The sequence below is a fragment of the Mustelus asterias genome, chromosome 10 (assembly GCF_964213995.1).
Source record: "Mustelus asterias chromosome 10, sMusAst1.hap1.1, whole genome shotgun sequence".
NCBI classification, from domain to species: Eukaryota; Metazoa; Chordata; class Chondrichthyes; order Carcharhiniformes; family Triakidae; genus Mustelus; species Mustelus asterias.
Genome location: NC_135810.1, coordinates 106,482,730 through 106,505,408, shown reverse-complemented (window position 1 = coordinate 106,505,408; position 22,679 = coordinate 106,482,730). Strand labels below are relative to the sequence as shown.

The 22,679-nt window shown below is 45.6% G+C and overlaps 1 protein-coding gene across 4 annotated transcripts; it reads right to left on the bottom strand.

Annotated features, from left to right (window-relative positions):
* Positions 1-1,284: 1,284 nt before the first annotated feature.
* Positions 1,285-22,105, bottom strand: LOC144499849 (inosine-uridine preferring nucleoside hydrolase-like). 4 transcript variants are annotated; one of them, XM_078222408.1, is made up of 6 exons: positions 21,941-22,105; positions 15,188-15,381; positions 11,717-11,896; positions 10,212-10,323; positions 9,093-9,229; positions 1,285-3,075 (listed from the first exon to the last, which is right to left on the bottom strand). In XM_078222408.1, exons 2-6 carry the CDS (start codon positions 15,371-15,373, stop codon positions 2,728-2,730), a joined length of 963 nt encoding a protein of 320 aa, XP_078078534.1. In that variant the 5' UTR covers positions 15,374-15,381; positions 21,941-22,105; the 3' UTR covers positions 1,285-2,727. The 4 variants fall into 4 exon arrangements, with proteins under 4 accessions (XP_078078534.1, XP_078078535.1, XP_078078532.1 ...); XM_078222409.1 differs by having other exon boundaries at positions 21,964-22,105; XM_078222406.1 differs by having other exon boundaries at positions 21,794-22,104.
* Positions 22,106-22,679: the final 574 nt, after the last annotated feature.

Sequence of the window (22,679 nt, the reverse complement as noted above, 5' to 3'; positions counted from 1 at the left end):
ATCATCCCTCCCTGAAATGTTGGGGGGAACTTTCCCGTCCTGCCCGCCACGGGAATCGCAACGGGCGGAGGGGAGGGGTGGACCGTGCAAATGTCCGTTGACCTCGGGCGGGATTTTCCAGTTTTGGGGCGAGTGCAGCCGTTAAATCCCGCCCGTTATCTGCAAATCCCCAAAGGCAAATTCAGAGAGCTGATAAGGTGCTTTAAGATGGATCCTTCCTGTTTTTTTGCTCCCTTCACCTCCTCACTCACCCAAACCACGCAAGTACTTGAAATGTAAACAACACAATGCAGGAAGTACTCAGCAGTCAGACAGCATCCGTGGAGAGAGGAACAGAATTAACATTTCAGCTTGACGGCGTTTCGTCACAATTGGAAAATGTTGCAGCTTTAATGGGTTTTAAACAGGTACAGCGAGGAAGAGAGAAAAGAACAAACCGATGACGGGACTGATTAGACAGACAGCCAAAGTAGCAGGGAGTCAGAGAGGGGAAGGTCGGAAGGAATAGTGAAAACAAAAGACAGCAAGGGGTGAAATAAGAAGGAAGGATGGGGTCAGAGGAATGTGAAAGACAAGAAGGATCCAGAAGGGACATTGAAGAGATGTTGGAACTTGGGGTCCTCGATAGCTGAAAGAAAAAAGGCTTTTTATTAAAGCATTGACTGAGGCAAAGGGAGAAATAGAACTACAGTCCTGGATGGCCTGAAATAACAACTTTATAATAACGTGCAATAAAATGGGGATAGGGCCTGGGTGGGATTGTGGTCGGTGCAGTCTCGAAGGGCCAAATGGCCTCCTTCTGCACTGTAGGGATTCTATGATTCTATTCTATGAAAACATACCAAGACACTTCACAAGAGCATTATGAAACTAAAATATGACACCAAAACACATAAGGAGACATCAAGTGACCAAAATTTAGGTCAAAGAGATAAGTTTTAAGGAATATGGCAGCACAGTGGCACAGTCCAATTCCCATCCAATTAGATTTTCAAGTTTGCTGACGACACCACCGTAGTGGGTTGGATCTCACACAATGACGAGACAGAGTATAGGAATGAGATAGAGAATCTGGTGAACTGGTGCGGCAGCAATAATCTCTCCCTCAATGTCAACAAAACGAAGGAGATTGTCATCAACTTCAGGAAGCGTAAAGAAGAACATGCCCCTTTCTACATCAACGGGGACAAAGTAGAAAGGTTAAGAGATTCAGGTTTTTAGGTATCCAGATCACCAACAACCTGTCCTGGTCCCCCCCCTCCCCCCCCCCCCCCCAATGCTGACACTATAGTTAAGAAAGCCCACCAATGCCTCTACTTTCTCATAAGACTAAGAACATTTGGCATATCAGCTATGACTCTCACCAACTTTTACAGATGCACCATAGAAAGCATTCTTTCTGGTTGCATCACAGCTTGGTATGGCTCCTGCTCTGCCCAAGACCGCAAGAAACTACAAAAGGTCGTGAATGTAGCCCAATCCATCACGCAAAGCAGCCTCCCATCCATTGACTCTGTCTGCACTTCCCGCTGCCTCGGCAATGCAGCCAGCATAATTAAGGACCCCATGCAGCCCGGACATTCTCTCTTCCACCTTCTTCCTTCGGGAAGAAGATACAAAAGTCTGAGGTCACGTACCAACCGACTCACGAATAGCTTCTTCCCTGCTGCTGTCAGACTTTTGAATGGACCTACCTTGTAGTAAGTTGATCTTTGTCTACATGCTAGTATGACTGTAACACTACATTCTGCACCCTCTCATTTCCTTCTCTATGAACGGTATGCTTTGTATAGCACGCAAGAAACAATACTTTTCACTGTATGCTAATACATGTGACAATAATAAATCAAATCAAATCAGTAGTTAGCACTGCTGCCTCACAGCGCCAGGAACCCAGGTTCAATTCCAATCTTGGGTCACTGTCTGTGTGGAGCTTGCACATTCTCCCCGTGTCTGCATGGGTTTTCTCCGGGTGCTCCAGTTTCCTCCCACAGATGTGTGGGTTAGGTGGATTGGCCATGCTAAATTGCCTTTAGTGTCCCAAGATATATAGGTTAGGGGGATTAGTGGGGTAAATATGTGGGGTTACGGGGTAAGCCTGGGTGTGAGTTGGTGCAGACTCGATGGGCCGAATGGCCTCCTTCTGTACTGTAGGAATTCTATGAATGTCTTTGAACTGAATGTCTTAAGGGAGGAAAGCGAGGTAGAGAGTTGGAGAGGCATAGTGAGAGTGAGTTACACTCACAACATTTTACAGCTCTGAGCAGTATGAAACATTAATTCTACTTTTCTCTCCGCAGATGCTGCCTGACCTGACTTGAACATTTCCAGCATTTACTGTTTATATTTTACATTTGCAGCACCCACAGTATTTTGCCTTCATGTGTTTGAGTAAACGTGGAGCTTTGTATCTCTTTCACTAGAGCGAGGTTCTGTTGAGGTATCCATGATTAGAAGTATATCAATATATTCTGCTACCTGATGCTATTGACGATGGATCTATAGATGCAAAGTTGACAGAACACTTATACCGTGGCAGTGTGAAGTTGAATAGTTTACGTTGCCACAGCAAATTGTAATCATTAGGAGGGATTTCACTTTTTCACATGCTCAACCCATTAATAGAAGACTAGGAAGATAACTTACTGCTAAGCTAAAAAGCTACATTTATGGTCTATAAAATCTACTGGTGCTTTAATTTTTTTTATTATGAACATATCCTGTTATCTATTTCAGAGCAGACATCATGAGTTTCTTGAACTTCTCAAGATCACATTTCACCATGACGAAAGCTCGATTCTGCTTTTTCTGGAGGTTGAGTGTATCCAGAACCATCATCCCTCTGGTCAGTGCTCCCTGTAACTCCACATTCACCCCACACTGCATGTATTCAGTAACAACAGTCTCATCAACAGCAGCGGCCACTGCAAAAGAATCACAGGAGACAAACCCTGCTTCAGAATGCACCTCTTCATCGCCTTGTTTGACCTTAGCATATTTTCCGATGTGTCCCGTTATCTCCTTCATGAAGCGAGCCTTCTGGGCGTCTTGGTTGATCCATTCGTTAAAAAACTCCTGTTGTAAAGGACACAGCAGAATCATCAGTGACACAGTTCTAGGAATCCCTCTTGCTGTCAGTGCTCTACGGTGAGGTTATCACAGGTTTGTAAATGTCAGAAAGAACATAGGGGCACCAGCAGAGCATGTTCCTGACAGTGAACATTATCAATGATTATATTCATCCACAATATCAAATAACTCGTAACATTCCACTCTTCAAATGAGAAACCTCTGGCCTGATTGCCTCACATTTTGACAGTATGAGGTGATTATTTAAAATAATATTGGTAAATTATTCAAATATCATAGAAATCATAGAAACCCTACAGTGCAGAAGGAGGCCATTCGGCCCATCGAGTCTGCACCGACCACAATCCCACCCAGGCCCTACCCCCACATATTTTACCCACTAATCCCTCTAACCTACGCATCCCAGGACTCTAAGGGGCAATTTTTTTAACCTGGCCAATCAACCTAACCCGCACATCTTTGGATTGTGGGAGGAAACCGGAGCACCCGGAGGAAACCCACGCAGACACGAGGAGAATGTGCAAACACCACACAGACAGTGACCCGAGCCGGGGTATGATTGATGAGGGACGGGCTGTGAATCGGCCATGCTAAATTCTCCCTCAGTGTACTCGAACAGGTGCTGGAGTGTGGCGACTAGCGGATTTTCACAGTAACTTAAAAGTTTATTATTTCAATCACAAATCTTCAACGCTACAGAAGAATATTCATTTTAGCTTTTAATTTAACATACCAGGTCTCTGATTCAAAAAACAACAAAACGGAACTGCATTCCAGCCGACCTTTTAAAAAATTCTGAATTCTGAGCAGTCTACAGCAAACAGAGCCAGAATATAAGTAAGGTCACAAATGGGGCTGGTTTCTGAGTACTGTATCATGTCTCTCTCCCTTCACAACTCTTCAGATAACATGACTTTGCCAGAGAGGCATGCAACAAGACTTGGACAACATTCAGGTTTGGGTTTACAAGTGGAATGTCACATTCTTGCCGCACTATTACCAATGCATGGTTATCTCCAACAGGAGAGAGTCTGAACACCTCCCTTTGACATTCAGTCACATTACCATTGCCATGTCCCCCACCATCAAGATCTTGAGGTGGGGGAAGTGGAGCCTTACCATTTACCAGAAATTCAATAGAAACATTGTGAATACTGGAACAAGTTCCGGCTATTGTTCCATAGTTTCTCAAAACTATGGTCACCATCGACAAGGCACAAGTCAGGATTGAGATGGAATTCTCTCCATTTGCCCGTACGGCAGCAGATGCAACAAGGTTCAAAATCTTGACACCATTTAGGATCGACAACCTCTATTCACCAAATTGCCTTTTCAATAAGATTACCCAAAGGAAAAGCTATGGTGAGTCGCAAGATGAAAGAAAAAATGGAGTAAAGGCATAAGCATGTAAAGAAATAAAATATTTGTTAAGAATCTAAAGTAAACTTAATGATGCTGTAGAAAGTCATTTGCTTTAACTTCTCTCTGCTGTTTAAAAGAATGACCCCTGTTACTACTGAATTCCATGTAAATTCAATCTTGGATACAGGTTGAGGCAGCATTCCAGGAATTAGTAAAGGCCACCCTTTGTTTTCAAAGTTGAATCTTGATGTTACCCAAATTTTTAATCTGCCTTTGGCTTTGGCCAACTTTTGGTGAAGGTTGTAAGTTTTGCTAAATTTGCAGTGAACTGCACTAACGTGTTAATATAAAAGATATATGAAAATATCCATATATATCTGGATTACAGATCTTGGATTAATTCATTGTGGAGTTGGATGGGCTAAGATTGGCCCAGGAATTCTCATGGGGGGAGGCTGGAGGGGCAGCACTGCGGGGGTCCCAGGCAAACTGCAGGCTGATGGCTCGGGGCCACTGCGCGTGCGCAGAGTTCTGGAACTGTCAGACTCCGGCGTGAATAGGCCCCGCCCCCTGAGCTTTTAATGATATTCATGATTGTGACCACTGCAATGCACAGAGTGCGGGAGATTTGAGTCTGAACTCCCACTGAAAAAAAAACAATTTTCCCCGCGAATTCAGCACTTAGAATTCTTTGGGAGAATCGCCCCCATGTGTATGTATGTATGTAAGTCATTTAATTAAATTAGGCAATGGTTAATAGAGACAACTTATCTGAGAGAGTTGAGAAATAAAAAGGATAATGATGTTAAATGCATACATTTATGATGAAACCACAGTGAAGTAAATAAGTTAGGTTTTCACAATTTGCATTAGGAGATAGATAGAGACTTGGTTTTGCAGCCGTTAGATTTCAAAGGTGAGTAAGAGACATTTACAACCTACAAAGGTTTCATAAGTAAACAAGGGGAGGTTATTACATTTTATCTGACTCAGAAATGGAGGCAATAGGAAGCCATGAAAGATTTTTATATATTTGAAAAAGCTGAGTTCAAAAAGATACTGAGGACAGTGGGATCAAAGATGAACGGGAAAAGGGATATTTAAGATGAACGGAAAAAGGGATATTTAAGGAGAGATGTTGAGCTGAGTCTGGGAACAGCTCTCTATTGAGAGAAGATGCAAAATCTGAAGGAGCTATCCAGAAAAGTTTTTATTTCAGAAAGCGGTTTTGTTTCTGAATTTTCATGGATTTCCACAGCAGGGGGGGAGGACAGTGTCAAGTCATGTGGGATACATTACTAAAGTGACAGCTGTTTTTGCCTTAGGTGATATTATTGAATGTTTTAATAGTTAAAAATCTATAATGAAGTATTGTCTAGATGTGTTTACTTGTGTGTTTTGACCGTGTTTTTTTTTGGGGTGGGGAGGGTGCAGGTTTTGTAAGACTGTTTTAACTGTGTAATTTTAATCTTGTGAGTTTAAGTTTTCTTTTATTCTTGTTGATACATCTTTTAATTTTTAAAATCCTGTTTTATTGCATGTTTTCATAATACAAAAAAGGTTATGGTCAGTACAAAGAACAAAGAACAGTACAGCACAGGAAACAGGCCCTTCGGCCCTCCAAGCCTGTGCCGCTCCTTGGTCCAACTAGACCAATCGTTTGTATCCCTCCATTCCCAGGCTGCTCATGTGACTATCCAGGTAAGTCTTAAACGATGTCAGCGTGCCTGCCTCCACCACCCTACTTGGCAGCGCATTCCAGGCCCCCACCACCCTCTGTGTAAAAAACGTCCCTCTGATATCTGAGTTATACTTCGCCCCTCTCAGCTTGAGCCCGTGACCCCTCGTGATCGTCACCTCCAACCTGGGAGAAAGCTTCCCACTGTTCACCCTATCTATACCCTTCATAATCTTGTACACCTCTATTAGATCTCCCCTCATTCTCCGTCTTTCCAAGGAGAACAACTCCAGTCTACCCAATCTCTCCTCATAGCTAAGACCCTCCATACCAGGCAACATCCTGGTAAACCTTCTCTGCACTCTCTCTAACACCTCCACGTCCTTCTGGTAGTGCGGCGAACAGAACTGGACGCAGTACTCCAAATGTGGCCTAACCAGCGTTCTATACAGCTGCATCATCAGACTCCAGCTTTTATACTCTATACCCCGTCCTATAAAGGCAAGCATACCATATGCCTTCTTCACCACCTTCTCCACCTGTGTTGCCACCTTCAAGGATTTGTGGACTTGCACACCTAGGTCCCTCTGTGTTTCTATACTCCTGATGACTCTGCTATTTATTGTATAACTCCTCCCTACATTATTTCTTCCAAAATGCATCACTTCGCATTTATCCGGATTAAATTCCATCTGCCACCTCTCCGCCCAATTTTCCAGCCTATCTATATCCTGCTGTATTGCCCGACAATGCTCTTCGCTATCCGCAAGTCCAGCCATCTTCGTGTCATCCGCAAACTTGCTGATTACACCAGTTACACCTTCTTCCAAATCATTTATATATATCACAAATAGCAGAGGTCCCAGTACAGAGCCCTGCGGAACACCACTGGTCACAGACCTCCAGCCGGAAAAAGACCCTTCGACCACTACCCTCTGTCTCCTATAGCCAAGCCAGTTCTCCACCCATCTAGCCACTTCTCCTTGTATCCCATGAGCCTTAACCTTCTTAACCAACCTGCCATGTGGGACTTTGTCAAATGCCTTACTGAAATCCATATAGACAAGTTTCCCTCTAGGAGGTGGCTTGCTCAGCAAATAACATCTGCTATTTACTTTACCTTTGAAATTTAACAGCTGCAAAACTAAATCCTTATCTATCTCCTTATCCAAATTTTGAAAACCTACCTATTAACCATGGCTTTATTACAAATGTATGCATTGAGCACCGCTTTCCCTTTTATCTCCCTACTCTCTGAGATAAGTTGTCTCTATTAATCTTTCCCCAGTTTAATTAAATGACACACACACACACACACACACAGTCTTATTTATAGAATAACACAGTATTCCCTCAAAATGTTTAAAGAGCATCCATTCGCACAATGGATCAATCAAGATCTTGCTGAACTGTAATCCAGATATATATGGATATTTTTGCATACCTTTTATATCTATATGGTCGTAATGTAATGCAATGATGACATTAACTGATAGAAAGCTTTCCTTTAGCTGCTGGGATGGATTGAATTGCATGCCCATGAGAATTAATCCTCCAAAAGACTCCTCTTTTGTCGAAACACAGTTGTAAGATAACTCAATAGGAGCAGAAACATAGCTCATTAAATGTTAAAACACTGTTACAAATCGATAACATAAACACCATTAATCTGGAGCCCCAGATGAGATATTAAAGTGATCTAGGCAGCTCCAGAGTCATAGGGTGCCAAAAGCTGATCTGGACTAAATAGTCTGCTTGACCAGTACCTCATCCACCAGCCTTAACATTTACTTCCTCCATCATCCACGCACAGTGGCAGCAGTGTGCACCATCTATGATCCATTGCTAAAACTGGAAAGGCCTCTATGGCTGCACCTCCCAAACCCATGATCTCCTCCTCATTGAAGGGCGATTATCACAAATCTATTGGGACTACCATAAAGATCTAGATCACCCACTTGATCACACCATCCTGACTTGAACATCTGTTGCTGTTGCTGAGAATCCTGAAATATCAAACATAGCGGGCGCCTTCACCACTTGAACTCTAACTCGAGAAGAACCACCCTCCAGAAATCTCTCTGGGCAACCGAGTATGCGCAACTAATAATAGTCTTGACAATGAAGCCCACTTCATGTGAAAGAATTTAAAAAGAACTAAATTCACCAGAATTAAAAGTGTAAAGTGCATCGACTATTTCGATTTTGTAATTATATATGCTGACTATCTTACATATATCTTATATATATATACATAAATCTTTATATATCTGAATATCTTCATAATTATTCTGAATATCTTACATATACATAAGTCTTTATATACCTGAATATGGGAGGCATGGTGGCACAGTAGTTAGCACTGCTGCCTCACAGCTCCAGGGACCTGGGTACGATTATGGGCGGCACGGTAGCACAGTGGTTAGCACTGCTGCCTCACAGCTCCAGGGACCTGCTTGGGTCACTGTCTCCCAATTTCTGCGTGGGTTTCCTCCGGGTGCTCCAGTTTCCTCCCACAGTCCAAAGATGTGCAGGTTAGGTGGATTGGCCACGCTAAATTGACCCTTAGTGTCCCGGGATACGTAGGTTAGAGGAATTAGTGGGGTAAATATGTGGGGTCACGGGGATAGGACCTAAGTGGGATTGTTATCTGTGCAGACTCGATGGGCCGAATGGCCTCCTTTTACGCTGTAGGGTTTCTATGATTCTTTTCTATGATTTTTGTAATTATCCTGACTACCTTACATATATTATATATATATATATATATATACATAAGTCTTTATATATCTGAATATCTTTGTAATTATCCTGACTATCTTACATAGATTTTTTATATACATAAATCTTTCTGTATCTGAATACCTTCATAATTATCCTGAATATCTTACATATATCTTATATACACATTAGTCTTTATATATCTGAATATCTTTGTAATTATATATCCTGAATATCTTACCCAAGGCAGAGAATTACGTAAAGTGTACTCCCATGTAGCTATGTAGGTCGGACATACAAACTGATTCAGGACAATGGAAGCTGCTTCTGGGTCTGACATAAAGTTAAATTCCCCACAGATCGTTGTGTTCCCTCGGCCTGAAAAGAAAGGAAAATCTTCATGAGCCACATTCCAGTGAAACCTTCAGACTTCTGAATAATCCGCGGAAAATTCAACCCAGGTGGAAGCACATTTACCAAGCACATCTGGACAAAGAGGTTGCAAAAGGAAAATTCCAACATTTTGTCCGTGGTTCTGTTTTTGGTGAGTGCTAACCACCTTTTGAAGTGACAGCAGACATAGTGGAAGTCCTGTGCTATTCAGCAAGAACGAAAGGCTTCATTGCTCACCTTGGCCACCCTATCTTATTACTGTGCACACCAGTTCATAGGGAGTGAATGCAGGCACGGACATTTTTGTGCTAAGCATGAGAAACATCTGGATTTGTTTCATCAAGATACAAGTGCAACTTGTGAAACGAATGTTGTCGCAACAACAGTAGCACAATAAGTGTTACATTCAGGAAAATAGTTATTCTTGTACCATTATGTGCAGACTATAATCATAGAATCCCTACAGTGCAGAAGGAGGCCATTTGGCCCATTGGATCTGCACGGACCACAAGCTTACCCAAGCTTTATCCCCATAGCCCGATGCATTTACCCTAGCTAGTCCCCCTGACACTAAGGGACAACTTAGCATGGCCAATCCACCTAACCCGCACATCTTTGGATTGTGGGAGGAAACTTGGAGCACCCAGAGTAAATCCACACAGACACGGGGAGAATGTGCAAACTCCACACAGATAGTGACCCGAGGCCGGAATTGAACCCGGGTCCCTGGCGCTACGAGGCAGCAGTGCTAACAACTGTGCCGCCTCTAACCACTGTGCCGCCTTGCCGCCCAATTAGAATGAAAAGATCAATTTTTCAATAAATCTTGGGAGAACACAATTTTGTTGACCCATCTGTCCAGCATAGTATCGTTTTAGAACAACAAAAACACGTTTAGATTGGCTGTACAATTGCTCATTGCTGAATCACAGGTTTGCTGAAAAAAGAACCAGACTCTACTGTGTACCTTCCATGTTTCCTCCCATGATATACAAATGCTTCAGCTTTGTAGAGAATGTAGGATCCATTTTAATTGCCAGAGCCACATTAGTCAGGGGGCCAACAGCCACAAGAGAAATCTGCAAGATAATAGCAATGTTACTTTGCAAAGTAACAGGGAGATCTTTAAAAAACTCACAATGGACCAGTGTTAATGTGAAGCTGGAATGTATGTTTTCACTGTTTATAATCGTAATTCACAAAGGATCAATTTTGTATTCAGAGTAATTTTGTCACAAGCTTAAACTCTGGCCCTGATGAAGCTATTCTGGGTCTTCACCATTTAGGTATTGGATAGCAACAAGGGCATTTAGTCAATCTGAATCAACCACCTATGTCCGATAAGGGGATCCAGGTTCTAGCCGTGCCCCATGGAAAACTTGCAAATAGTTTTTCACTGGGTGTGAACATCATGGCCTGAATCAATCCGTCCTCCAAAAAGGGCTTGAAGCACGGCTGCGGAGGGCAGAATAGACGCTCCTGTGAAGCACTTTGGAATGTTTATACGACATCACAGGCAACACGGTGGCACAGTGGTTAGCATTGCTGCCTCACAGGGCCAGGGACCTGGGTTCAATTCCAGCCCCGGGTGATTGTCTGTGTGGAGTTTGCACGTTCTCAGTGTGTCTGCGTGGGTTTCCTTTGGGTGCTCTGGTTTCCTCCCACACTCTAAAGATGTGCAGGTTAGGTTGATTGGCCATGGTAAGTTGCCACTTAGTGTCCCAAAATGTGTAGGTTAGGAGGATTGGCGAGGTAAATGTGTGGGGTTACAGGTTAGGTCCTGGGTGGGATGCTCTGTCAGAGAATCGATGCAGACTCAATGGGTTGAATGGCCTCCTTCTGTGCTGTAGGGATTCTATGATTCAATTATTAAAAAGGTGTATGAATGCAAGTTTCGAGTCTGCACTGACACTCTGACAGAGTATCTTACCCAAGCCCTCCCCGTAATCCCACATATTTACCCCATTAATTTCCCCTAACCCCCTACGCATCTTGGGACACTAAAGGGCAATTTAGTATGGACAATCCATCTGACCTACACACTTTTGGACTATGGGAGGAAATCGGAGCACTCGAAGGAAACCCATGCAGACACGGGGAGAATGCGCAAACTTCATACAGACAGTCACCCGAGGCCAGAATTGAATCCAGGTTCCTGGCGCTGTGAGGCAGCAGTGCTAACCACTGTGCCACCGTGCTACTCATTCATAGGCTCACACTTGGTCACAAACTGAAATATTCAAAAAGAGTGATGGTCTGCGTCTCTCATTCAGCAAACTGTTCAACTAAGCGATAGCCACCCGAGATATTTCAATTTAATCGTAATAACTGCAGCTAAATTGCCAACATTTCAAGATGAAGTCAGGAGGTCCATCAAGCCAGCTTCTACTGGACTAGTTACAGGATTGGAACTCATATTATGATTCCTTCTGAGCAGTAGCATTCTCTTTTGCAAAAGTCTTTGTAGCCCACCTGACTGGAGTGTTCCGTGACTATTCTTATCATGGCATTCACAGCATGTTCACTTTGCAAATGTTCCAATCCTGGGGCATTTGGGTCTGGAACATCCCCCAGCCCATCCTTTCCATGGTAAATTGAAGCATTCAAAGTCTGTCCAAGGAGGGAGCCACAGGCACCCCGGAACACTGGGATCTGTGACGGAGAGAAGTCTTTCAGTAATTCCATATTTGACTGTACTCACTATTAAAAATAAATTGCAAATAATAGTTTGAGCTATTTGTTCAGGTGAACTTTGACAATCCCACGGAAAGGTAGTGAGTTGAGTGAACATTCTGCTCAACAACTTTCCCTCAACCAATATCACAAAACACACACTACTAGAAGGACATGGAGGCTTTGGAGAGAGTGCAGAAAAGGTTTACCAAGATGTTGCCTGGTATGGAGGGTATTAGCTATGAGAAGAGATTGAATAAACTGGGATTGTTCTCCCTGGAAAGACGGAGGCTGAGGGGCGACCTGATAGAAGTTTATAAAATTATGAGGGGTGTGGATAGGGTGAACAGTTGGAGGCTTTTTCCCAGGGCAGAAATGACAATTACAAGGGGTCACAAGTTCAAGATAAGAGGGAAAAGATTCAGTGGAGATAGAGTCATAGGGGTTTACAGCATTGAAATAGGCCCTTCGGCCCAACTTGTCCATGTCACCCTTTTTTTTTAAAAACCCCTAAGCTAATCCTAATTGCCCGCATTTGGCCCATATCCCTCTATACCCATCGTATCCATGTAACTATCTAAATGCTTTTTAAAAGATAAAATTGTACCCGCCTCTACTACTACCTCTGGCAGCTTGTTCCAGACACTCACCACCCTCTGTGAGAAAAAATTGTCCCTCTGGACACTTTTGTATCTCTCCCCTCTCACCGTAAACCTATGCCCTCTAGTTTTAGACTCCCCTGCCTTTGGGAAAAGATATTGACTATCTACCTTGTCTATGCCCCTCATTATTTTATAGACCTCTATAAGGTCACCCCTCAGCCTCCTACGCTCCAGAGAAAAAAGTCCCAGAATTTTCAGCCTCTCCTTATAACTCAATCCATCAAGTCCCGGTACCATCCTAGTAAATCTTTTCTGCACTCTTTCTAGTTTAATGATATCCTTTCTATAATAGGGTGACCAGAATTGCACACAGTATTCCAAGTGGGGCCTTACCAATGTCTTGTACAACTTCAACAAGACGTCCCAACTCCTGTGTGTATTCAATGTTCTGACCGATGAAACCAAGCATGCCGAATGCCCCCCCCCCACCTCCCCCCCCGCCAACCACCCCGTCCACCCGTGACTCCACCCCCAAGGAGCCATGAACATGCACCCCGAGTTGTGTAGGGGAAGTTTTTTACATAGAGGGTGGTGGGGGCCTGGAATGCACTGCCAAGTGAGGTGGTTGAGGCAGTTACGTTAGCGACATTTAAGACTTATCTTGATAGGCATATGAACAAACAGGGAATAGAGGGATATAAGTGGTTGGTTTAGATAGGTAAACGTGATTGGTGCAGGCTTGGAGGGCCGAAAGGCCTGTTCCTGTGCCGTACTGTTCTTGTTCAGTCTATGTGGTTGCACTAAAAAAGGTACAGAGGAGATTCACCAGGAACTTACCTGGGCTGGAACCAGGGGCTGGTTAGGCTGCAGTTCTCCTCAGAGCTGACAGGGGATCCGATTCAGGTATACAAAATTATGAAGTTCATAGGCTGGAGGAAACTCTTCCCCTTAGCAAGAGAGGTCAGTAACCAGGGGGGGCATATACTTAAGGTGCTGGGTGGGAAATTTAGAAGGGACTTGAGGAAAACCTTTTTCACCCAGAGGGTGGTGGGAATCTGGAACTCGCTGCCTGAAAGGGTGGTAGAGGCAGGAACCCTCACAACATTTAAGAAGTATTTAGATGAGCACTTGAAATGCCATAGTATACCAGGCTAAGGACCAAATGCTGGAAAATGGGATTGGGATAGATGTTTGATGGCCGATGCAGATGTGATGGGCTGAACGGCCTCTTTTTGCGCTGCAAAACTCTATGATTCTATGACATGAATTGATTATTGTTCTTTGTCGGATGTTTTGGTGTTTAAAAGTGACTGCAGTTGCCTTAGAAACACCAATCCTCACATTACATAAAGTATTTCATTTTCTGAAATATTTACAGAATTTGACAATTAAAAGCCTGATTCTAGAAGTACTTTTTTAAAAACTATGTTTATGAGTATGTTTTGCAACCGAAGTTTTATTCAGTCTCGGGATATGCGTGCTGTAAGCATTTATTGCCTATTCCAAGTTGAAGTCAAACCATCAGTTACCTGTCCTTTCGCCATCATCCCTCTCCTCAAAGGGAAACACCCACCACCACGCAAGCCTCCTTTTGCTCTCCAAGAGTCTTGAACGTGCAACAACTCCATATTTGAACCCCTTCATTTGGCTTTTCCCTCGTTCAAATGCTGCAACAGAGCTAATCAAAGTCACAGGGTTGGGGGAGCGGGTGACCAGGGAATGGTCACACTGGCCTTACCCCTGATTGGGAGTTAGAGGGCATGGGAGATGGCACAGACATGTATGGATATGAGAGCCTATGTGAAGGGAGAGACTCAGGGAGGACAGGAGGTCAGTGAATTCAAAGGCAAATTGGGGAGAAAGTAGGCAGGATATTTTGGTGGGCTTTGTGTTGTATTAGATGAGTGCAGGAAGAAACCAAGGTATAATTTTATAAAGAGCACATTGCCAAGACACAGGTTTGGTCAAGGAAGTAAGGGGGTGAGGCTTCAGTAAGGGGCAAGGCTGAAAGAATCTGTGTGCCATGGGGCCAGGGACCCGGGTTCAATTCCCGGCTTGGGTCACTCACTGTGTGGAGTTTGCTCAGTCTCCCGGTGTCTGCGTGGGTTTCCTCCGGCTGCTCCAGTTTCCTCCCACAGTCCAAAGATGTGCGGGTTAGGTTGATTAGCCATGCTAAATTGACCCTAGTTTCGAGAGGATTAGCAGGGTAAATATGTGGGGTTACAGGGTTAGGTTTGTTGTCGGTGCAGGCTCGATGGACCGAATGGCCTCCTTCTGTACTGTAGGGATTCTATGATTCTATGCCAGATTTCAGTCAAACCCAGGATGATGGTGCAATCATCCACAATCTTATTAAGGGTGGTAATGTCCAGGGGTGACTGGACAATCTGATGGGAAATGTCCCCCTAGGATACATTGCCTAACTTCAGTGTGGGAGCACCATCATTACAAAGTCTTCAGTGGTTGAGGAAGAGAGGGAACCCACAACCACCTTCTCGGGTCATTTATGGATGGGCAACACACTGCCCACATCCCAGGGCAATGATTCTTTTTGGGAAAGAAGGAACGTTTTATCATTAAAAACTCCCCCAAAAAGAGGAAACGTGTCAATGTAAGGGGTTGTTTTCCAAAGCAGACGGCTTCTTTATTCAAAATTGTCATCGCTCACCTCGCTCTTCTGGCATGCTTTTAGCACACGCAGCACGTTTCGACACACATTGTCAATGGTCGTGTTTCCGTGGGTACAAGTTATTCCCAGGACTTGCACATTGGGTGCCGCAAGAGCCATCATTATTGCTTGGGCGTCATCCAACCCGCAGTCAACATCTAAAAGCAGCAGCTTCTTACTTTCCATTTTAGAATCTATGAGCAAAAAAATTGAGTAGGATTAGATTTAAAACAGTAAATCCTGGTCTGAAGTCCTGCCGTTAACATTTTTGGGAATGTTGTAACCTGGTCAATTGGTAACTAGTTTCCTAGAAAATATTGGTTCAAGGTTTCTATATGGAGGAGATAAGATTTCATCAAAGTTTTTCTGCCACAGACTATGCAATCATTCATTCAACTACTGGCTACTTTATAATCCCTCAACAAATATCTCAACACTGATAAACTTGTCATAGAAACATAGAAACCCTGCAGTGCAGAAAGAGGCCATTTGGCCCATCGAGTCTGCACCGACCACAATCCCACCCAGGCCCTACCCCCTTATCCCTACATATTTACCTGCTAATCCCTCTAACCTACGCATCTAAGGACACGAAGGGGCAATTTTAGCATGGCCAATCAACCTAACCTGCACATCTTTGGACTGTGGGAGGAAACCGGGACACCCGGAGGAAACCCACGCAGACATGAGGAGAATGTGCAAACTCCACAGACAGTGACCCAAGCCGGGAATCGAACCCAGGTCCCTGGAGCTGTGAAGCAGCAGTGCTAACCACTGTGCTACCGTGCCGCCCTGTCACATTGCTGGGTACTTATTCTAGGAATATGTGCTGTTGTTTTCACTACCTTACACAGTGACAACTCCATTGACTGTAAAATGCTTTAGGACTTCCTGAGTTCATAATAAATGTTACTTCTTTCTTTTTCCTTCAAGCTTGGCTGCATTCTGAACCACGGACCACTGCACCCACATTTTTAAAGAAATACAGCAGACTTCCCCTTGAGAAAAAAGTTTCATTCTTATACACAAGACTCTACAACGACATCCATGTTATCAGACTATCTTTAATCATGATGTGGAGTTGCCAGCGTTGGACTGGGGTAGGCACAGTAAGTAGTCTCACAACACCAGGTTAAAGTCCAACAGGCTTATTTGGTAGCACGAGCTTTCGGAGCATTGCCCCTTCATCAGGCGAGTGAAGATTCGGTTCATAAACGGCATATATAGACACAAACTCAATTACAAGATAATGGTTGGAATGCGAGTCTTAACAGGTAATCAAGTCTTTACAGGTGCAGACAATGTGAGTGGAGAGAGGGTTAAGCACAGGTTAAAGAGGTGTGTATTGTCTCCAGCCAGGACAGTTAGTGAGATTTTGCAAGCCCAGGTAAGTCGTGGGGGTTACAGATAGTGTGACATGAACCCAAGATCCTGGCTGAGGCCGTCCTCATGTGTGCGGAATTTGGCTATCAGTTTATGCTCAGCGATTCAGCATTGTCGGGTGTCGTGAAGGCCGCCTTGGAGAATGCTTACCCGAAGATCAGAGGCTGAATGCCCGTGACTGCTGAAGTGTTCCCCGACAGGAAAGGAACACTCCTGCCTGGTGATTGTCGAGCGGTGTCCATTCATCCATTGTCGTAGCGTCTACATGGTCTCGCCAATGTACCATGCCTTGGGACATCCTTTCCTGCAGCTTATCAGGTAGATAATGTTGGCCGAGTCACAAGAATATGTACCGTGTACCTGGTGGATGGTGTTCTCACGTGAGATGATGGCATCTGTGTCGATGATCTGGCATGTCTTGCATAGGTTGCTGTGGAAGGGTTGTGTGGCGTTGTGGTCACTGTTCTCCTGAAGGCTGGGTAGTTTGCTGCGTATAATGGTCTGTTTGAGGTTGCGCGGTTGTCTGAAGGCAAGCAGTGGAGGGTTGGGGATGGCCTTGGTGAGATGTTCGTCTTCATTGATGACATGTTGAAGACTCCGGAGAAGATGTCGTAGCTTCTCCGCCCCGGGGAAGTACTGGATGACGAAGGGTAAGCTGTCCACCGTGTCCCGTGTTTGTCTTCTGAGGCGATCTGTGCGGTTTTTCACTGTGGCGCGTTGGAACTGTCGATCGATGAGTTGAGCGCCATATCCTGTTCTTACGAGGGCGTCTTTCAGCGTCTGCAGGTGTCTGTTGCGATCCTCCTCATCTGAGCAGATCCTGTGTATACGGAGGGCTTGTCCGTAGGGGATGGCTTCTTTAACATGTTTAGGGTGGAAGCTGGAGAAGTGGAGAAGAAGGAGCCTCAGGACGCAGGCCAGCTGCGAAACACTGCCAAACAGACGAGACAACGGAACTACGCCTTCTACATGCACACCAAGAACAGGACCATCGTACAAACAACCCCCAGCTTCTGCCGCGACACTACGGACTTCTTACAGAAACTCAGCACTCATGGAGCTGTTGAACCAGGAACACTCCTCGTCACAATGGATGTCTCGGCACTCTACACCAGCATCCCCCACAACAACAGCATTGTTGCAACTGCCTCAGTACTCAACGCCGACAACTGCCAATCTCCAGATGCAATTCTACAACTGATCCGCTTCATCCTGGACCACAATGTCTTCACCTTCAACAACCAGTTCTTTATCCAGACACATGGAACAGCCATGGGAACCAAATCCGCACCTCAATATGCCAACATCTTCACGCACAGGTTCGGACAAGACTTCTTCACCGCACAGGACCTTCAACCGATGCTATACACTAAATACATTGATGACATTGTCTTCCTTTGGACTCATGGTGAACAATCACTGAAACAACTATATGATGACATCAACAAGTTCCATCCCACCATCAGACTCACCATGGACTACTCTCCAGAATCGGTTGCATTCTTGGACACACGCATCTCCATCAAGGACGGTCACCTCAGCACTTCACTGTACCGCACGCCCACGGATAACCTCACAATGCTCCACTTCTCCAGCTTCCACCCTCAACACATTAAAGAAGCCATTCCCTACGGACAAGCCCTCCATATACACAGGATCTGTTCAGATGAGCAGGATCGCAACAGACACCTACAGATGCTGAAAGACACCCTCAGAAGAGCAGGATATGGCTCTCAACTCATCGATTCACAGTTCCGACGTGCCACAGTGAAAAACCGCACAGATCGCCTCAGAAGACAAACACAGGACACGGCGGACAGAGTACCCTTCGTCGTCCAGTACTTCCCCAAGGCAGAGAAGCTATGACATTATCTCTGGAGCCTTCAACATGTCATCGATGAAAACAAACATCTCGCCAAGGCCATCCCCACTATTTGCCTTCAAACAACTGCGCAACCTCAAACAGACCATTGTCCGCAGCAAACTACCCAGCCGTCAGGAGCACAGTGACCACAACACCACACAACCCTGCCACAGCAACCTCTGCAAGACGTCCCGGATCATCGACACGGATGCCATCATCTCACGTGAGAACACCATCCACCAGGTACACGGTATATACTCTTGTGACTCGGCCAACATTGTCGACCTAATACGCTGCAGGAAAGGATGTCCCAAGGCATGGTACATTGGCGAAACCATGCAGACACTATGACAACGGATGAATGAACACCGCTCGACAATCACCAGGCAGGAGTGTTCCTTTCCTGTCGGGGAACACTTCAGCAGTCAAGGGCATTCAACCTCTGATCTTCGGGTAAGCATTCTCCAAGGTGGCCTTCACAACACACAACGCAGAATCGCTGAGCAGAAACTGATAGCCAGGTTCCGCACACATGAGGACAGCCTCAACCGTGATCTTGGGTTCATGTCACACTATCTGTAACCCCTACGACTTACCTGGGCTTGCAAAATCTCACTAACTCGGTTGGTGCAGGCTTGGGCCTGTTCCTGTGCTATAATTTTCTTTGACCTTTGTTCTAACTGTCCTGGCTGGAGACAATTCATACCTCTTTAACCTGTGCTTAACCCTCTCTCCACTCATATTGTCTGCACCTGTAAAGACTCGCATTCCAACCATTAACTTATAATTTAGCTTGTGTCTATATATGCCCTGTTTGTGAACCAAACTCTTCACTCACCTGATGAAGGGGCAATGCTCCGAAAGCTCAGTGCTACCAAATAAACCTGTTGGCCTTTAACCTGGTGTTGTGAGACTATTTACTGTATCTTTAATCAGTCACTGCATAACAGAAGGAAGCCATTCAACCCACCAGCTTGGTGTCAGCCCTGTGTGCTAAAGTCAGTTCCATTTCCCAGCTTTATTCCCGTATCACTACAAGTTTAGTTTGCACAAGTGTCCACTCAATTTTCTTCTGAAATCACTTGGTGCCTCTGCTTCCACCACCATTGCAGGCAGCGAGTTACAGCTTGTCTGCAAAGTCAAGTTTCTAAAATAGCATTTGACTGCATGTGGCATCAAGGAGCAAAACTGAAATTGATGGAAATCAGGGGAAACTCTCCACTGGCTGGAGTCATGCCGAGCATAAAGGTGATGGTTGTTCATAGAATCATAGAATCCTACAGTACAGAAAGAGGCCATTTGGCCCATCGAATCTGCACCGACCACAATCCCACCCAGGCCCCATCCCCATAACCCCATGCATTTATCCTAGCTCGTCCCCTTGATGCTAAGGGGCAATTTAGCATGGCTAATCCACCTAACTTGGGAGGAAACCCGAGCATCCAGAGGAAACCCACACAGACACAGGGAGAACGTGCAGACTCCACACAGACAGTGACCCAAGCTGGGAATGGAACCCGAGTCCCTGGCACTGTGAGGCAGCGGTGCTAACCAATGTGCCACCCACTGTGTTGGAAGTCCCAGGTCGCAATCCCAGGACATCACTGCAGGAGGACCTCAGGGGAATGTCCTAAGTCCAGCTACATCTTCAGCTGCTTCATCAATGATCATTCCTCCATCATAAGGTCAGAAGTGTGGATGTTTGCAGATGACTGTTTAATGTTCAGCACCACTCTGCACTAAATTTCACCTGCCACGTCTCCTCAATGCATCTGCAAGTCCATGGCCTTCTGAAGTTGAACACGTTCTCTTCAACGTTCTCGATACTTCCAAGTTTGGTGTTATCTGCAAATTTCGAAATTGTACCCTGTACACCCAAGTCTCAATCATTAATATATACCAAGAAAAGCAATATTACTGAGCTATGGGGGGAACCCAGTTCCTCCAGTCTGGAAAACAATAGTTCACCACTATTCAGCCAACTTCCTCTCCATACTGTCACTGTCATTTTTATCCCCAAGCCCCTTCTTCAGGTGAGTGGGAATTCTGTTCACAAACAGGGCATATAAAGACACAGACTCAATTTACATGAATAATGGTTGGAATGCGAATACTTACAACTATTCAAGTCTTTAAGAAACAAAATAACGTGAGTGGAGAGAGCATCAAGACAGGCTAAAAAGATGTGTATTGTCTTCAGACAAGACAGCCAGTGAAACTCACCGCTCGACAATCACCAGGCAAGACTGTTCTCTTGCTGTTGGGGAGCACTTCAGCGGTCACGGGCATTCGGCCTCTGATATTCGGGTAAACGTTCTCCAAGGCGGCCTTCGCGACACACGACGGCGCAGAGTCGCTGAGCAGAAACTGATAGCCAAGTTCCGCACACACGAGGACGGCCTCAACCGGGATATTGGGTTCATGTCACACTATTTGTGACCCCCACAGTTGCCTGGACCTGCAGAGTTTCACTGGCTGTCTTGTCTGGAGACAATACACATCTTTTTAGCCTGTCTTGATGCTCTCTCCATTCACGTTGTTTTGTTTCTTAAAGACTTGATTAGTTGTAAGTATTCGCATTCCAACCATTATTCATGTAAGTTGAGTTTGTGTCTTTATATGCCCTGTTTGTGAACAGAATTCCCACTCACCTGAAGAAGGGGCTTGGAGCTCCGAAAGCTTGTGTGGCTTTTGCTACCAAATAAACCTGTTGGACTTTAACCTGGTGTTGTTAAACTTCTTACTGTGTTTACCCCAGTCCAACGCTGGCATCTCCACATCATTTTTATCCCACGCAGCTCTAACGTTACTGACAAGTCTGTTAGTGGCACTTTATCAAGTGCATCTTGGAGGTTCATGTACACCACCAGTAACATCCCAGCTTGGGTCACTGTCTGTGTGGAGTTTGCACATTCTCCCAGTGTCTGCATGGGTTTCCTCCGGATGTTCCGGTTTCCTCCCACAGTCCAAAGATGTGTGGGTTAGGTGGATTGGCTACGCTAAATTGACCTTAGTGTCAGGGGGACTAGCCGGGGTAAACGCATGGGGTTATGGGGATAGAGTCTGGGTGGGATTGTAGTCGGTGCAGACTCGATGGGCCGAATTGCCTCCTTCTGCATTGTACGATTCTATGATAACATCAATACCCTCCTAAACCCTTTCTGTCACCTCACCAAAAACACCAATGATGTTAACTCAACAGGCTTTGCTTTAAACAAATGTATGCTGGCTTCAGACATCCACATTTGTCTAAGTGGATCTTTCATTTTGTCTCAAATTGTGGTTCCGAGAACTTCTCCCACTGGTTACACTGACCGACCTTCAGCAAGAAACTTGGGGACATAAATATCAGCACAGACCTGTAACTTTGCCCTAACGTTCGGCCTGCTCAGATCCTGCCAGACTCGCGGAATATTTCTATATTTCAGTCCGAGTTTCTGTGCAGCAAGCTCTCTGCAGGATCTGTCCTGTCTCAGCAGCTGGGTGTTGTGCGGAGTTGGAATTACCTCCCGTTGCAATGCTCACTCACCCACTGTCGCCGCTGCACTGTCACAGAGAGCTGCTGTCCAGGTTTTATTCTCTGCAGCCACATTGGCGATCCCACTCCCACATTCAGCAGCTTAAGCTGCTGTCTGTCAATGCGGCACTGGCGGAAGATCCCAGCTTCTCACCTGGAACAGAAACACAACCATTGAATTGCAGCCTCTCTACAACCCGGATTATCTCACCATCCGGATCACCCGGAACCCGGCCACACACTGAAAACTCTTAACTCCCAATTCATGGAAAACACAGAGCACAACCTTTCTCCGGCAAAACATTCAACCAATTTCAAATACCCAAAGCCCTGCTCCGTATGTATCCACAGCCTCAGAGCCCACTCCCCTGACCCTCACCCCTCTGACCCTCACCCTTCTGACCCTCATCCCACAACCGCCCCCCGTCCCACACCCCTCCCCCCCGTCCCACACCTCTCCCCCCCGTCCCACACCTCTCCCCCCCGTCCCACACCTCTCCCCACCCCCCCCCCCGGCCCGACACCCCCCCCCCCCCATCCCTCACACCCTCCCCCCACCCCCGGCCCCTCACCACCCTGCCCCCCACCACCACCCCCTCACACCCACCCCCACACCTCCGGCCCCTCACATGCCCCTCACACCCCCCCCCACCCCCTCACAACCCCCCCCACCCCCTCACTCCCCGCCCCACCCCCACCCCCGGCCCCTCTCAACCCCCCGCCCCCGC